Source organism: Nycticebus coucang, chromosome 6, assembly GCF_027406575.1.
Source record: "Nycticebus coucang isolate mNycCou1 chromosome 6, mNycCou1.pri, whole genome shotgun sequence".
Lineage (NCBI taxonomy): Eukaryota > Metazoa > Chordata > Mammalia > Primates > Lorisidae > Nycticebus > Nycticebus coucang.
This window is the reverse complement of record NC_069785.1, coordinates 58,549,600-58,568,700: the sequence shown is the minus strand read 5'-3', so window position 1 is coordinate 58,568,700 and position 19,101 is coordinate 58,549,600. Positions and strand designations below refer to the sequence as shown.

The following is a 19,101-nucleotide window of genomic DNA, read 5'->3' as shown; positions in this document are numbered from 1 at the left end:
CATCAGTTCCATACTGATGCCAGTACAGCTATGTTTTGGACTGATAAGCTGTTAATTCATAAAATAAAATAGATATATGAATAAAAATATGCATAAAATAACATTTGCAGATAAACAAAAACAAAAGATTGATCACCAGCCATCCTACGTTAAAGAAATTCTAGCAGTAGTAGTTTTTCTTAAGTAGAAGAAGAAAATTGATCCGAAGCTTAATTTCAAAACTGCAGAAGGTAAATGTGTAGTAAATTTAGGTGAAATTTGAATGTTTAAAACATTTATTATAATGTCTTTTTGAGATTTAAAATATGTAAATTGTCAGAAAATATAGCAAAATGGAGATAGGAAGTAAATAAAGGAAGTTAAAGTCAAGGATCTTTATTTTCTAGTAAATAGCAATAAACGTATTTATTAGACTTGAAACAAAGAAACATGCGAATGTCTATAACAAAAATTTAGAAAAGGGCTCGGCACCCATAGCTCAGTGAGTAGGGTGCTTGCCACATACACCAAGGCTGGCAGATGCGAGCCCAATCTGGGCCTGCTAAACAACAATGACAACTGCAACCAAACAATAGCCAGGCGTTGTGGCGGTTGTCTGTAGTTCCAGCTACTTGAGAGGCTGAGGCAAGAGAATCACTTAAGCCCAAGAATTTGAGATTGCTGTAAACTGTGATGCTATGGCACTCTACTGAGGGCGACAGAGTAAGACTCTGTCTCAAAAAAAATTTTTTTTTAGAAAAGAGTGACAGATTAATAGAGGAAAAAATGTGATGACAGGAGCTGGTGACTCGCACAGAGGCAGGCCTGAGATTGCTGTCCTCATAAGGTCTTGCTTGCAAGTTTGGTCCTTGGCTAAATCAACTTGGATTTTGAGAAAGTTCCCATCACCTTAACTGCTAAGAGTGATTTACTGAGCTTAGACTATGAAAACAAAATAGTTTATATGCTGAACACTTGTTTTCCTTCTGGGTGCTAGGTATAGGGTGACCGAGAGTCTAGCTCCCAGGGAAAACCCTGGGCACTGACTCTCTAATGAGCTTCCCTGGTAGACACATTTCACACAGGTCATAACAGCATGTCCTATTTGACTCCACTGGAAGAGGACTCTTGGAAGCTTCCCCTTGTTTTCCTGCATATTTCACTTCATGTGCCTTTTTCCTTTCCCAATTTTGCTCTGTATTCTTTCATTGCAGCAAATCACAGTATGACTGTATGGTGGTGAGTCATCTAAGTCCTTCTAGTGAATCACCTAACCTGGGAGTGGTCTGGGGAACCCCCAACATAGACAGAAAAAAGAGAGAAAAGAAAACATAGAACAGGGAATGACAGAAAGAAGACACTAAGTGTATAAATTTAAATCTAATTATATATGTAGTTACAGTAAACATATTTGAACCATTTACCAAAATAGAAAGTATGTTGTGCCGGAATAAAAGTGTCAACAGATTTTCAAAGGATTTAATCCATGCATAGTATGTTCTCTGGCTATAATGGAATTAAACTAGATGAAGAAGAATGATTTTGAAGTATTTCTTCTTTTTCTGTTGTCTATAAGATTTGGCATGATCTGTTTTTTGAAATTATCTTCTATTTTTATTTATAAATATTAGTTGTCTATTTTTTGAGACTTTGGGGGAAAAAAGTTAACTGATGATCCATACTGAACCTCAGAGTCAAAGCATTCTGTGATAGACATACTTTTATCTGATGATATGAATATTACTTATTTTGCATTATTTCATTGCAGCAATCGTCTGATTTCTTTTCCAAATGTGTTTATCTTCATTCGTTCTTTACGAGGTTTTTGTTTCTAGTCCTTATCTTAAACATTGTTAAGTCTTTTAACATTTTTAATTTTGTGAAGGCAAAAAGTGGAAACCAAATAAACACATGTATATGTATAGAGGAAAAAAAAACCTAAATAATTGGAAGGATATATAATACTATGTTTATTGAGTTGACAACTCACTAACATAAAGATGTCAATACTGTCCAAATAGAGTTATGAATTTAGTACAATCCCTGCCAGTTTTGTTTATTGTGAAGCTTGATAAACTGATTTTAAACAATGTATGTAGAAATTCAAGTGCCAAGAGTGGTTAAGACAGTCTTTAAGAAGATCAAAATTGGAGACTTCTCCAAATATGAAGACTTTATTATATCCTACTATAGATGAGATAGTGTGGAGTGGGCATAGTATAAATAAATACATGAAAATAATAGAAGAGAGCAGTTCTTATCAACCAGAAGACTTAATCCCTAGTGCCTATGGCATCCATTAAATGTAATGAATTAACTTCTCTCTCCTCTGAATCAGAAATACCAAATGTATTCTGTTTTTGAGGAAATTAAAAATATAGTCGCTCAGTTTTCTGTGAGACTTTATTCTCTTATGGTTCTCAAATTTAAATTTGCCTTTTTCTTTTTTGTTACAGCATTGAGCTCAGAGAATTGGAGAAGAAATTAAAAGCAGCTTATATGAATAAAGAAAGGGCAGCACAGATTGCTGAAAAGGACGCCATTAAATATGAACAAATGGTAATCATGTTCTGGTTATTATGTTTTTAGCTTCATTTAGAAAAGCAAAAATAGATCATTTTTTTTAAATCATTACACTCTATTACACTGCTAGATTTCTCAAATATTTATATACTTGTCAGACCTTTAAAGTATAGAAAATTTTGTATGATTTCATTTGCAACCTTGTTTAATTTAATGTTAAAGCCTTTGAAAAGGTTTTCTACTGAGAATGAACATAGCCATATTCAGTAACTCCCAGCATTCTTTATGATCTCTAACTGAATTTATTCTTTGATAAATTAGTATAATACAAATTGTTAGCTTGGTAAGTATATTTTAGAATGTAACTAAATTTTTTATTTTCATGTTTTAAAAGCAACCTATTTTATAATTTTATGTAGGAAAACTTTCCTGCTTGATATAAGGTTTCCCTTTTCCTCATGTTTCTATTTTTATCCCCTTTTCTAACTCTTGACTTGCTACCAAGTTTAGGCCAAGAGTTACTCTTGGGCAAAGAAGTCTCTGACATATTCACCAGAAGTTTATACAGTATAAATATAAAGTAATGCTTATCAGGTTATTATATAAAAGCAGGGTGCACATTATCATGTGGGTTCTCATTATCAAACAGAAAGGCCAAACAATTAAATGGGTATATTCTTTGGCAATCAGTTACATCAGGAATAACATTTAGCCTTCATATTTTAATCTGTTTCTTTATGTTTGATGTTGCTAACCATTCCATAATATGGGATGTGATCATAAAGGTAAAGGGTAATTTTAAAAATTACTCCTTTATATTCAATTTTAAAACTTATTTTGTTAAATGACTTGAAAATACTCAAAAGATTGTTTCTAACTCATGAGAATGATCTTGAGTGAGGGAATTAAAAACTACAGGAGACAAGCACTATAACATTTGTGACTCTTTTAAGTTAAAGTGAGTATAAAGGGCCTTTAATAAAAGAGAAAAGGGAAACTTCAAGGGCTGATGGCAGGAAAGAAAATTTAGGCTAAGAGAAACTTAAGAGTTGTTCAGAGCCGTTTAGTAGCAGACCTGTGAGTAAGAAGTAGTATTATCCTTACTCTGAGCAATGAAGTGAAAAACTATGAAAATTGCCCAGATCACCTTATAAATAGATAAGAAAAAGAAGACTACTTCTTTGGCAGTTAAAATGGTTAATTTGTTAATAAAGTTAATAATAAAGTACTTATAATTTTATTTACTGGTTTTCAAATGTGGATTTATTAATAAACCTTGTCAGATATGCTCTGAGAGAGTACCTTGAAGGAAACAGAAATGTTTCTTTAGGGTCTGATTCATCATTTAAACTCATCAAGTAACGATGACTTACTTTTGCTTTTTACCTAGACCAATGAAAATACTTACATAACAGGCTTTAATATATTCAGTTACATCAGTTTAAAATATTTATCATATTATGCTCAGATTTGAAAATGGAAAGACGAATTTTGTTTTAATAACAGAAACGTGATGCCGAAATAGTCAAAATCATGATGGCAGAACAGGAAAGAATAATAAAGCAAGAGAATGCTGCAGAAGAGAAACGAAGCAGAGTAAAAGCACAATATTATCTCGACTTAGAGAAACAACTTGAAGAACAAGAAAAGAAAAAGCAGGAAGCTTATGAGCAGTTGCTGAAAGAGAAACTCATGATTGATGAAATTGTTAGGAAAATCTATGAAGAAGATCAATTGTAAGTTTATCCCAACTTTCTTACATGCTCAAAACATTTACTTTTGATTGATCATCTAAAGTTATGATAAGGTAAAATACCTGGGATTGTGCCTAATACATAGTAAGTGCTCAGTGAATGTTAGATGTAATTACATAAATTGAGACCAGCTCTTCATCTTTGTTAGCATGATAATAAATGAATTCTCTGACAATTAATAAATGCTTATTGGCGAAATAATCTAAACCTTTGTCTTAAATACGCCTGTACTATAGGTCAGAGGAAATATTTTCTGACGAATTTCCCAGGTAGATAGCTTAAGTGTAGAGTGTTGCAAGGCTTATGTTAACAGATTATAGCCTTTCTGAGATGAGATGCATAAAACTTCATGAAGAAGTAAGAGACACAGTAGTATTTTACCCAGGGAGTTCATACTCAGTATTATATTTAGTGGCAAATAGTGTGAGTGAATGAACAAACTTTAAGTAGGAAGTGTGTTTTTCTCTACATTATTAACAAAAGGGAATTTTTAATTTTTTGATAATTTTATTATCTATAAAAATGTACCTGCTGTTCTTTTTAGGGAAAAACAACAAAAGTTAGAAAAGAAGATTACAACTCGAAGGTATATAGAAGAGTTTCAGAAAGAGCAGGCTCTCTGGAGAAAAAAGAAACGTGAGGAGATGGAAGAAGAAAACAGAAAAATCATAGAGTTTGCCAACTTGCAGCAGCAAAGAGAAGAAGATAGGATGGCAAAAATCCAAGAAAATGAGGAAAAAAGGCTGCAGCTTCAGAATGCGGTATTAAATAAACTCTTCTTTAACAATGTTGAAATTCTGAAATATCAGTGATGGAATTGGAGTCATATTAATATTTTCTTTTAAAAATTTAATAGCTAACTCAGAAATTGGGAGAAATGCTGCGGCAACGTGAAGATTTGGAACAAGTACGACAAGAATTATACCAGGAAGAACAAGCTGAACTATACAAGAAGGAACTAAAAGTAAGTTTCAGAAGTTGAAAAAATGATTAACATAGAGGGAAATATAATTCTGGGACAAAACAGTGGAAAGATAGTAGATTTAAATCCAGCCATACTGGTAATTACATTATATACAAATGGTATAAACACTATAGTTAAACAGAATTTTCAAGCAGGATAAAAAGGTAGACCCAGGCAGCAATTCACAAACTATATCATAAAAAGCAGTGATGAATTATGTTGTCTATAATAAACACAAGTTAAATATGAAGACATTTACAAGGTGTCCCAAAAGCCTCTCCTAAAGTTGCCATACATAGGGAAATTGGAAAATTATAGCTAAATGTACTTTTATTTTCAAAATATTTGTTACAAACTCTTACTAAATATTTACAAAATATTCTTTATGTGTTGGCCACTCTTTGTAAAATTGTGTAGTGAATATTTTGGAAATAAAGAGTCCATTTAGCTATAATTTCTCATTTTCTTTATGTATAGCAACCTTAGGGGAGACTTTTGGGATACCTTGTAGTTTAAAAGCAAAAGGATAGAGAAAGAGACATACCATGTAAATACTGATCAAATGGAGGGGTTATGTTAATATGAGACAAAGTCAACTTCAGGACAAGGAATTTGTGATGGTAGTGGGATAAATTCATCGAGGATATAAATAGTCATCAAGGTGTATGAACCTAAATAACAAAATCTTCACGATATATTGAGCAAAACTGAAAGGAGAAATAGACAAATCCACAATCAGAGTTCAAGATTTCAATACTCCATTTTCATTAATATGTAGACAAGAGTAGTCAGAACCACAGGACTTTGTGTTGAACAACAATGTCAGTGAGAACACTCCACCCACAATAGCAGAGTAGAAATTCCATTCATTTACACAAGGAATATCACCGAGATCAATCATCTTCTAGAACATAAAGTAAGTCTCAATAAATTTACAAGGCTTTAAATTATGCCAGATGTGCTGAGTGGTGTAGAATTAAATTAAAAATTGGTTATGAACATATACTTGCAGAATAAATATATTGTAACTAAACAATATACTTCTAAATAAGTAATGAGTAAAAGAAGAAATCATAATGGAAGTTGGAAAAATATTTCAAAATGAATGATAATTTAAAAAACCCAGCATACCAAAATACTGTATATAGATGCAGTTTAAGCACTGCTTAAAGGAAAGTGTATGTCTTTAAATGTGTATATTAGAAAAGAACAATGTTTAAAAACTGATCTATGTCTGTGCAAAAACTTATACATAAATGTTTATGCAGCATTATTCATAATAGCCAAAAGGTAGAAATAATCCAAATGTCTGTCAGTTGATGAATGGCTAAAGAAAATACACTATATCCACATAATAAAAAGTTATTCATCCATAAAAAGAATGACATCCTGGTTGTGTTAAAACTTGGATATAACTAAAAAAAAAAAAAAACTTGGATATAACTTTTTATTGTATCTCAATTAAAAATAAAATGCCTCAAGTATGTTATTTAAATGTTATCAAATAATGTGTAATCTTTTGGTGTTAACTTTTTTTACTCAGCATAGTTTCCTGGAAATTCATCAAAGTTGTTGCTTGTGTCAATACCTTGTTCTTTTTCATTGCTGAATAGCAGTCCATTAGTACAGATGTACTGGTTTGTTTGACCATTCACTTAGTAAAGGACATTTGGAATGTTTCTGATTAGTGCTTCTTATAAATTTGCTATAAACATTTGTTCAGGTATGGGTTTTTGTATAAAACTAAGTTTTCGTTTCTCTGTGATAAATGCTCAAGAGTACATTATCTGGATTTTGTGGTATTTGCATGTTAGCCTTGTAATAAACTGCCAGATTTTTTCCAGAATGGCTGTACCAGGTACCATTCCCATCAGCAATGTATAAGTGATGGCAGTTTCTCTGTATTCTCACCAGCATTTGGTGTTGCCACAGTTTTTATTTTAGCCATTTTTAATAGCTCTATGGTGATCTGTATTGTAGTTTTATTTTGCATTTCCCTGATGGCTGTGATGCTGAACTTCTTTTTGTGTGCTTATTTGCCATCCTCTTCATTGTGATATCCTCTTTGGGGAAATATTTAAATATTTCTTCATGTTTTTTGCTAATTTCCTAATTGGGTAGTTTATTTACTTTTGGGTTTTCAGAGTTCTTTATTATTATAGATAGTAGTTTATAATGATAGATTTTGCAAACATAGAGATATTTTCTTGTAGTCTACAGCTTTGTCTTTACAAGGTCTTTATTAGAGCAAATGTTTTCAATTTCTTTGAGGTTCAGTTATCAATATTCCTTTTATGGATCACGCTTTTGTTGTCAACTCTAGAAATTCTTTGCATAGATCGTTAAGAATTTCTCTTTTTTTTCCTAAAAGTTTTCCCTTATACATTGTATATGTAAGTCTCTGTACATGCTATGAGACAGGTCAAAGTACAGATTTTGCCTTTGGATGTCCAATTGCTCCACACCATGTGTTGAAATGGCTATTTCTCCAACTCTGAATCTCTTTTGTACCTTTGTTAATACATTGTTGAGCATACCTGGGATCTTAGTTTTATTCTCTTGATCTATGTATCTTTCCCTTCACCAATACCATACAGTTTTTATTACTATAGTTGTATAATAAGTCTTCCAAATTATTTTCAGCTATCCTACATTTTTTGCTTTTCCATGTAGATTTTGGAATAATCTTGTCCCTCTCTACAAATAATGTTGCTGAGATTTTTACGGCAATTGCATTAATTCTAAATATCAATTTGAGAAGATTTGATATATTCACTGTAATAAGTCTTCTAGTTGATGACATAGAATGACTTTATTTAGATCTTCCTTAAATCTTTCATTAGTGTTCTATTGTTTTCGGCATACAAACCTGTAAGAATTTCATTTTTTGAGTGATTATAAATGGAATTTTAGCTTTGATTTTGGTGTCCACTTACCTATTGCTAGTGAATTAATTTTTAATGTTTCTCTTATGTTTCATAACCTTACTGAATTCACTTACTAGCTCTAGGAGTTTTTCTTTCCAATATAGTAAGCAGTGTCTTCTGCAAATAGGGGCTTATTTTTTCTTCTTTTTAATCTGTATAATCTTTTATTTCTTTTCTTGCCTTATGCATTGGCTAAACTTCCAGCACCACTGACAAGTGCTATATTGAATAAAAGTGATGAGAATAGATACTACCGTTTTTTGTTGCTGATCTTACGCGGAAAACATTCAGTCTTTCACCGTTAAGTGTAGTGTTAATTGTAGGCTTTTTATAGATGTTCTTTATCAAGTTGAAGTGGTTCTCTTCTGTACTGGTTTCTCTGAGGGCTTTTATCATGGAAGGTTATTAAATTTTGTCAAATGCTTTCTCTACATCCATTGATATGATCATCACATGCTTTTTTTCCTTTAACCTGGTGGTGAATTACATTGACTGATTTTTAACTATTGAATCTGTTTTGCATCCCTGAAAACAGTGATCACAGTGAATAATTCCTTTAAGATATGTCTGAATCTATTTTTTTAACATTTTAAGGGATTTTTATATCCATATTTATGATACATTTTAGCCTTTAGTTATCTTTTTTAATGTTGGTATCAGAGTAATGATGCTATCTTCATAAAATGAATGAGGAAATGTCCTCTCTTTTTCTGTTTTCTGGAAGAGATTTTGTAGAATTGGTGTTAATTCTTCAAACATTTGGTAGAATTTTCCAGTGAAACCATCTTGACTTAGGACTTTTACTTTTTTATTAATTCATTTCCCTTAATAGTTATAGGACTATTCATATTATTTCATTCATATTTGGTGAACCTTGGTAGCTTTTATTTCTCAAAGAGGTGATCCATTTTGTCTAAGTTGTCAGATTGATGTGTGTAGAATTACACATAATATTCCCATATTACACTTTTTTTTTTTTTTGAGACAGTCTCATTTTGTCGCCCTCGGTAGAGTGCTATGGCATCATAGCTCACAGCAACCTCCAATTCTTGGGCTTAAGCAATTCTCTTGCCTCAGCCGCCCAAGTAGCTGGGACCACTGGTGCCCGCCACAACAACTGGCTTGTTGTTGTTATTGTTGTTGTTAGAGTTGTCCTTGCTGTTTTAGCTGGCTGGGGCCGGGTTGGAACCTGCCACCCTCAGTATATGGGGCGGTGCCCTACCCACTGAGCCACAGGTGCTGCCCCCATATTACACTTTTAATGTCTGCAGGGTCTCTAGTGATATCCCAAATTTTATTTCTGATGTTGGTAATTCATTTTGGGGCGGAGGGGGGGCACATCAGCCTGTTGAAGTTCTGTCAATTGTACTGCTTTCTTTTTTTTTTTCTTTTAAGAAGCAGCCTTTCGTTTCATTGATGTCTATTTCATTTCCTAGTTTCAGTCCCATTTATTTCTCTTCTTTATTACTTCCTTCCTTCTGCTTGTTTTTGGTTTACTTTGCTTTTCTTTTTCTAAGTTCTCGTAGTGAGAGCTTAGGTTATTCACTTGAGATTTCCTGTATGTATTCAGTGCTTTATATGCATTTTCTAAATGTATGTATGTATTTCTATAACTATCTCTCAGTGCTCTTTTAGTTGCATCTTACAGATTTTTCTTTATTTTCATTAACTACAATATATTTATTTTCCATGAGTCCTTCTCTTTGTCCTATCCATTATTCAGAAGTGTGTTGTTTAGTTCCCAAACATACAGAGATTTTCCTGAATTTTTGCCACTGAATTTTTTTTTTTTTTAAGACAGTCTGACTTGTCACTCTCAGAGTGCCGTGGCGTCATAGCTCACAGCAACCTCAAATTTGGGCTCAAGAGATCCTCTTGCCTCAGCCTCCCAAGTAGCTGGGACTATCGGTGCCCACCACAATGCATAGCTATTTATTTTAGAGACAGGATCTCGTTCTTGTTCAGGCTGGTCTTGAACTCCTAAGCTCAAGCAGTCCACCTACCTTGGCCTACCAGAGTGCTGGGATTACAGGTATGAGCCTCTGCGCCCAGCCCTTGTTACTGATTTTTATTACAGTTTGATTCAGTGTGGACAAAGAACTTACTCAGTATGATTTCAGTTTCTTTATATGTGTTCCATGGGCACTTGAAGAGTGCATATTCTGCTATTGTTGGGGGAATAGTTCTGTAAGTGTCAGTTCGATCTTTTTGGTTGATGGTGGTGCTGAGCTCATTCATGTCCTTGCTGATTTTCTGTTAAGCTGTTCTGCCAGCTGTTGACAAGAGGGCTGTTGCAGTCTCTAACTATAGTTGTGGATTTGTGTATTTCTCCTTTCAGTTATATCAGTGGTTTTTCTAAACTGAGGTATTTACATAGCATAGAATTTACCACTTTAATCATTTTTTCTTTCTTTCTTTTTTTTTTTGAGACAGATTCACACTTTGTTACTCATAGCAGAGTGTTGTGCTGTCACAGCTCACAGCAACCTCTAACTCTTGGGCTTAACTTTTGCCTCAGCCTCCCGAGTAGCTGGGACTATAGGCACCTGCCATAATGCCTGGCTATTTTTAGAGACAAGGTCTTGCTCTGGCTGAGGCTGGTCTCGAACCCATGAGCTTAGGCAATCCACCCACTCGGCCTCCCAGAGTGCTGGGATTACAGGTGTGAGCCACCCTGACCGACCACTTTAACCATTTTAAAGTATACAATTCAGTGACATTTAGTACATTGACAGTGTTGAGCAACCATCACCTTGATCTAATTCCAAAACATTTTCCTTACTCTAAAATGTTTCCGGCACCCACTAATCTGCTTTCCATCTCTATGGATTTGGCTATTCTGGGTATTTCATATAAATGAATCATATAGTAGGTGACCTTTTGCGCCTAGCTTCTTTCCTTTAGCATAATGTTTTTGAGGTTCCTTAATATTGTAGCAATATATCAGTAATTTTTTTGGCTGAATAATTTTCCTTTATGTGGATATGCCATGTTTTGTTTATTCAACAGTTGATGGAGTTTTGTTACCACCATTTGACCATTGTGGATATTGCTGCTATGAACATTTGTGTACGGTTTTTGTTTGAATGTCTTTTTAAAATTATTTTGGGCATATACCTATAAGTGGAATTGCTGTGTCATATGGACACTTTTTGAGGAACTGCCCAACTATTTTCCACAAAGGCTGCACCATTTTACATTTCCACTACCAGTGTAGGAGGGTTCTAGTTACTCCATATCCTTTTTAATGTTATTTTCCATCATTTTTATTTGTTCATAAAAATTAACTCAAAATGGGTCCCAATTATAAATAAAAAAGGTAAAACTAAAAATTCTTATGAGAAAATAGGAGAAAGTCTTCGTGAACTTGGGAGTGGCTAAGATTTTTTTGTAGGATTTTAAAAAGGCATGAGCCATAAAATAAAAAGTTTATAAATTGGGCTTCATCAAAATTAATAATTTTTTTACTTACCTCTTGGAGACAGGACACAATTATAAGAGGGACTTTAACTAACAAATGCCATCAGTGTAACCTGGTTCTTTGTACCCTCAACGACTCTCCAACAGTAAAAAAAAAAAAAGTTTTTTTAATATTGTTAGGAAAATGAAAAAGCAAGCCACAGTCTGGGAGAAAATATCCCTATGTATGCATCTTACAAAGTAAGAATTTTTATCCAAAATATAAAAAGAACATTTATAACTCAATAATAGTATATTAAAAACACAGTTTTTTTAATGAGGTAAAAATTTTAAAGATTTCACAAAATAAGATATGTGAATAGTCATTTATGCAATAAATTGTAGCTATTACTTTTTTTATTTTTGGCTGTATCAAAACAGATCATTCTTTTTTATACACCGTTTCATCAGTGAGAAATAGGTGTCATGTATTGATTTGCATGTACATTCTTTTTTTATTCTTAATGATTAATTGTACACAGGAATATATAAAATAAAATGTGTACAGACCTTCTTACTTTTTAGAGCTATCCTAATGTAATCCTCTTATATATACCTAACATCAAATTTCTCAAAAATGATGAATAAAATGATGGATGAAGGCATAACAGGCATATTTGAACAAGTGAAGGGCAGATAGGCAAGGTTTTCACAAGTGGAACATCAAATGAATCCCAGGCAAAATGGGTAGAAGGTATAATTTTTAATTATGAAGTCATACCAGAATAAACATTTTATATTTCATGTTATGTATAGCTTTAAAAACAAAATGAAGGCTGGATGCAGTGTCTTACACTTGTAATCCTAGCACTCAAGGAGGCCGAGGCGGATAGATTGCCTGAGCTCAGGAGTGCGAGACCAGCCTCTCTTAAAATAGCTGGGCTTTTTGGTGGGTGCCTATAATCCAGGCTACTTAGGGAGGCTGAGACAAGAGGATCACTTGAGCCCATGAGTTTGAGGTTGCTGTGAGCTATGATACTACAGCACTCTACTGAGGGTGACGAAGTGAGACTCTGCCTCAAAACAAAACAAACAAAAAACATGCATAGCTTTAAAAGCTATTAGAAATCTCAGGGAAATTAGCCAGCATAATTCAAAGGGAAAGAGTATTTAATACACTACCAGAAGTTGATAATCTTTTAAACTACTAATCGAAAATCTGAAAACATTCTTCTAAATTACTATTAAAGACAAAATTTGCAACTATTTAGAGGATAAGATTACTACATATCAAAATAGATCATGTTTTTAAAAACTTACTTGAGGCAATTACTCAGTGAGAAACACTAGAAAATATTATCTAGGCAGTCAACTCACTAACTGAGAAAAATACAAATTAAAGATTAAGGCAAGAATGTGGAAGGAAATACTGAAGATTACAAGTGGAAATTATGTAACAATCAAGATACACTAGCATTATTTATCCAGTTGCTTAATATTAGGGAGGAAAAACATTTTATTACAGAAACATACAAGAAAGAAAAAAGTGAAAACAACATTAGAAGGAATAAATGGTGTATAAGGAAATATAGAAAAGGTTAGAAAAACAATGAGAGGTTATTCAATTGTATACTAATAAAACGTGAATGCCTATGGCACAATTTTCTGACTTAAAAATATAGTAATTTCAAAAAATGCAGGAAAATCAGACAAAACTTAAGATAATTAAGGGTGTCTTCTAAATCAAAAGCATTTTGTGCCTAGCCTCACCCTGATTTCAGTGACACTATGGAGAACATTTGTGAAGGCTTATACTGACTCTGTGCTGACGCTTCCTAAAGTATAAGATATGTGTGGGAGCAGGGAGTTAAGATTCTCCGTGGCATCCCTAAACCAACCATGGACATGAACTCATGAATAAATGCAACATCCTGCCCACTCTTGGGAAGGTTCTAGAAGGCATTCCATGCATTCCTCACAAGGTCCTGGCCAGATCAAGTCTCAGTTGCCCACAGTGGTAACCAGCTCAGGGATGGGCCCTTGCATTGGCTTTTCTTCTTTCCATGTTTCATTCTGCTTGTCACTCAGTGATGTTTCTGGAATTACCTCCCTGCTAAAATAATCTATGCAAGTTCTTGTTGAAGGCTATACTCTCAGAGGAAAACCTAAAGTAAGATACCTCCTAAAAGTTTCTAGGATGTACAGCAAACTAAAGTTTCAATGAACAGCTATTTCTAAAGCCTACATAACGGGTGGGTATTAGAACATAGAGAAAGGGGTGGAAAATTATGCAGTTTGTATCACAGAACTAAGATAATCCTGATCCAGACCTATCAAAGAGTACATAAACCCTTTTGCAGTTGAAAAACATGATGGTGTTTTATTTTGCCAAACATGTCCTAGTTCTTTAGCTAGAGGTCTTCACCACTGGATTAAACTAGAACTTTTATAGAAGATAGATGCCAGGAAATATCAACAGTAATATTTAATACAATGTAAATGCCTTATAAATAGTTGTCATACTGTATTGTTTTGTATTATTTTAATTGTTATATTTTATTTACTTTTTAATATGTGTAGTCCACAGTTGGTTGAATCTGTAGATGCAGAACCCACAGACACAGAGAACCAGTAGTACACGGCAGATAGATTCAAAAGACGTGTTATAGAAGCACCATGTGCCCAGCATCCCAGAGTAAAAGAAAATGTCTGGGGATTTACTTCCAGTGAGCACGTAAGGCATGTGCACATGAAATGAAATTAAGTGATGGAGACATTAATGCTATTTAATTAAGAGGCCAGAGGAGAGGTGGATGATTGGGAGAACATTTTGTGGAGGAAATAGGATTTGAAAGGGGATTCGATAGATGTGACAAAGAAGAGATTGAGTATGTGATATATAGAATATAATGAGCAAAACTGATATAGCTGATGCTGCAAATTGGCTCACTCAACACCCACTCCTTCCCCCACTTTTTAAAAAAAAAGTTTGGCTTATAGTATAAAAACCATAAAGTTAAACTGTATTGATCTTCATTTCCTTGGAAGATTCTTCATACAACTTAGGTTATCTCCAACAGTTATCTGTCCTCCCATCAGTATGTGAAGATGGACATGAACAAAATGAAATAGGAGCTAAAGAAAGACCAGATCATTTTGGCTAGGTTTGACAGAGCATCATGGGGTTTTAGCAGTGGCTCTGGCTCGCCTGCAAGTTCTGTATGCCACCTACTGGCCTGTAGTAAATTGGCTGTTCTAAGTAAGAAAGCTAACCAATAGAGGTGTTAAGGCAGTATTTTGGATATCTTGAAGATATCAGCCTGCTCGGTGCTTTTGTTAAAAGTGGGCAAGTGAACTGGACATGGTGGTACACATCTCTAGTCCTAGCTACTCAGGAGGCTGAGATGAGAGTATCACCTGAGGCTGTGAGTGCCTGGTCCAGCGCTCATGACCCAAACACCTCCCATTAGGCTGTACCTCCAACTTTGGGATCAAATGTCAACATGAGGTTTGGAGGGGACAAGCATTCAAATTTTAGGAGCAAGTCTGGTTAGATTAGAAGAGAAGAATTTAAAATTTACAGTAGTCTGAACTGAATATAGTTGATAAAACAAGAAGCATAAAAGTTTATTGTTGAATCTAGATACTAAGTATATTGATCACTTAAAATTATATTTTTGGTATGTTTAAAATTTCTTATAATAAAATGCTTAGGAAAAAAAAACTTGTAGGAGAGGACTTTAATTGTACCAAGTAAATTTGAATTTCCTTTAAAAAGTTCTGATTGTTGCTAGATTATTGTTTTTAAATTTTAGCAAATTTTGGAAAGTGGAAAGTATATTAGAAAACTAGAGATGGTAACTCTGTTTTCATAAACGGAGAAAGTTGGAAATTGAAAAATACTTAGTGTTTTATAAAGCTATCTGACACAAGATTAGTTTATACAAATTTCACAGACTTTAGATTAATAAACTCAGATGTGCAAAAAAAGTTCGTTTATCAGCTCTTTTAAAAGTAGTGATGGGCAGCACCTGTGGCTCAGTGAATAGGGCACGCACCGGCCCCATTTACCAAGTGTGGCGGGTTCAAACCCAGCCCCGGCCAAACTGCAACAACAACAGCAAAAATAGCCAGGTGTTGTGGCGAGTGCCTGTAGTCCCAGCTACTCAGGAGGCTGAGGCAAGAGAATCGCCTAAGCCCAAGACCTGGAGGTTGCTGTGAGCTGTGAGCTGTGATGCCATGGCACTCTACCAAGGGTGACAGAGTGAGACTCTGTCTCTAAAAAAAGTAACCTATTACTACTTTTATTTTTATTTTTTTAGAGACAGAGTCTCACTCTGTTACCCTTGGTAGAGTGCCATGGCATCACAGCTCACAGCAACCTCCAGGTCTTGGGCTTAGGCGATTCTCTTGCCTCACTTTTATTTTTATTTTTAATTCTGAGTAAAAGAGCTAAGATGGCAAATCTGTACAAATCAAAAATTTTTAATGATTAGTATAAGATGGTCCAAAGGTAACATGTCCTTTATCCAACTAGTTTTAAAAGGATAGGCAAAGTGTTACTGTGAAAGCCTTAATTTTTCAGTTAGTATGATTTCACGTTGTAACGCTTATGCTTAACCTAACTCCATCCCAGCGTTTCTTTACCAATCCAGTGTAAGGAAATGGTTACTGAACTAATTCTTAGCTATGTTGTTGTTTAGGAACAAGCTGAAGAGAAACTGAGAAAGCAAATAGAGAGGAAGCAAGATTTTGAAGAGCAAATGGCCTTGAAGGCACTGGTGCTACAGGCTGCAAAAGAGGAGGAGGAGAGCTTCAGGCAAGCTCTGCTAGCGAAACTTGCTGAGGACGATCGGATAGAACTAATGAACGCTCAGAAACAAAGAATGAAGCAGCTGGAACACAGGAGGGCTGTGGAAAGACTTATTGAGGACCGTCGCAACCAGTTTCTTGCCGACAAAGTGAGAGGTTTGGGGGGGTTTTGGTTGGTTGGTTGGTTGTTTTTTTTCATAATTACCATTAAACAGCATCTGGCTTATCTGTCATCCACTGAACATTTACTCAAAACATTTTATATGTTAGACAGTTAGATAGCTGTTTATTAATATTGTTATATGAATTTTCTGGCCAATCATTAACACATCTAGAAAATATTTATTGATGCTTTCTATATGCTAAACACTGGTTAGTATTAGGAACACAAAAGTTGGATACAACCAAATCCATGTCATTTATGAATTTATGGTCTTGGTTAAGAAAATATAGAAAGTAATTTGTAAATACATGTGATATGCATGTGATAACAATCATACAAGTATGGACTTTCAATATAGCAGACAGGAAAGATCATGAATGTCCTGGGTGATATTTTAAGAAAGTGGGATTTTTTTTCCAAGGAAGCCACTCAAGAATTAGGAAAATTCATGTTCAGAGCTGCATTTTGAATGAAGATCCAAGTAACAGCATTGAGGGTAGACGTGAGAAGAGTAAGACTGGAGATGGGGAAACCAGTAAGGAAGTTATTACAGTAACCCCATGATATGTGGTAAAACCTATGCAAATGGAGACTGGATCAGAGAGATGTTAAAGATAAAAAATAGTTTGGGCTTGGTGACCAATGAGATCTTAACAGGTGATAGAAGACTTATGACTACTACTGACACTGTATTTTCCATCTTTAGTAAGTGAGCGAATAATGTCCTAACAAAAGTATATTGAAAGGAAAATAGATTTTTGAAGGAATAAATAATTCCATTTTGTCTACATTGACTTTGAGGCCCAGGAAAAGATTTCTAGTTGGAAACGTATATTTAAGAGTTGCAGAGGGAATAAGGTTTTGACTTTATTAATCTTTATTAGATTTTTGTGGTTTAAGAATCAAATGAGGTAATGTAAGTACATTAAAGATTAAAAAAAAAGATAAAAAGCTCTAATAGGAAGAGTACAATTTAGGCATATGATAAATATTTTTAAGTAGTGATAGAAGTGGGTAGTAGTAATAACTACCTTGTGAAGCATTTATATATGTCATTCACCATTCTAATCTCTATTATAAGTAATAACTTTTAACTTTCAAATTTTTGAGTTAGTTACTATCCTGTTTCCCTGAAAATAAGACATCCTCCAAAAATAAGACCGACTTACAGGAAAGATAAGACGTCCCCTGAAAATAAGACCTAGCGCATCTTTGGGAGCACACCTTAAAATAAGACACTGTCTTATTTTCGGGGAAACAGGGTATTATCCCCATTTTAAAGATGTAAAAACTGAGGTGTATAGAGAGATTATATACACTGCCCAAGGTTTCACAATATATAAGTGGCAGAGCTGGGATTAATAAATTAATATCATAATGCTGATCTTTTCCTGTGTGAGTGGACAAAAAATTCCTAGGATATTCTTGTAACAGCAGATACTGACCTGCTAGACATTCTGCTGTGTTGGTGAAAGAACAAAAAAAAAAAAAGCTCATTCTGATAGGGTTATAGATACCCAAAAGACTAGATAATATATAAAACTCAATGATATACTAAGAATACATTAATTAAATGTGTAAACATGTATAGAATTTAGTAGTGTCTAATTTACTACGTGTACAATACATATATGCAGAACTATTTGGATGTAGTGGCAAATACTTCAGCGAATAAAAGGAGAAAGAAGGCTGTTGTAAAGTGGTAGCATATGGAATCGTACTACATGGATAACCTGGAATGTCTGGCAGAGGAGTGTAGACATGATACAGTAGGAAATTGATTACAATGGTATTGAGCATAAGGTCTTGAAGAGGAAAAAATACTAAGTCAAGAGTGAGGGTGATGACTTGGAATAGGCTGTAAACAGCAATAGGAGGAGAGAGAGAAGAAAAGGAAAAATAGATGAGACTTGTGTGGCTTTTTTTTTAGTCATGTAGTGGAAGAAGGATTCAAAATAATGTAAAGGTTTCAAATTTGAGAAACTAAAGGGAAATACAGGTGCTGTTATATTTCAAGATGGAGCAAAAAGACAAAGTTCACTTTCAGTGTGGTGAGTTTGAAATAGAAATGCAAGTTGAAAATACCCTAAAGGCAGTTGAAGAGTGAAGATCAGGTTAAGTTTTCTTAGAAATGCTTATCTAAAATTAAGTAGCACAAAGAGATTCAAGCTATGAATCTCCTTCAAAGAGTATGTTATAATGAGAAACAAACAGAAGGCCATTGACTTAATCTTCGAGAACATTTTCATTTAAGATGGAGGAGGAGAAAAAAATAAGACCAAAAAATGGTCAGAAAGGTTAGAGAATCTGGGTGGTGTAAGTCACAGAAAATCAAGAGAGATCAGCTATTTTTTGCCTGCTCTTTAAAATGTAGGAATACTTGTGTTCAATTTTTGTTTGTACTCTATTCTTATCCAACTCATGCCATAGTTTTATTGCAATATTTCTACGCCTAAAGGACATAGTTGAAAATCTTACGTCTTAGAATTTAGCTTTCCAAAGGTGAACATAACCAGACAAAGCTTTTTTAATTTCTATAGTCCGAATCTTGGTTAAAGACAATATATTCAGTCACCCAAG

The 19,101-nt window shown here is 34.1% G+C and overlaps 1 protein-coding gene across 1 annotated transcript in view; it reads left to right on the top strand.

The window, feature by feature from the left end:
* MNS1 (meiosis specific nuclear structural 1) overlaps positions 1–19,101 on the top strand; it is a 40,996-nt gene that overhangs the window by 16,975 nt on the left and 4,920 nt on the right. Inside the window, exons 4-8 of the mRNA XM_053595285.1 lie at positions 2,436–2,538; positions 4,009–4,238; positions 4,801–5,017; positions 5,113–5,220; positions 16,250–16,507. Coding sequence (XP_053451260.1) covers positions 2,436–2,538; positions 4,009–4,238; positions 4,801–5,017; positions 5,113–5,220; positions 16,250–16,507 — 916 coding nt within the window. The remainder of the gene's footprint in view (positions 1–2,435; positions 2,539–4,008; positions 4,239–4,800; positions 5,018–5,112; positions 5,221–16,249; positions 16,508–19,101) is intronic.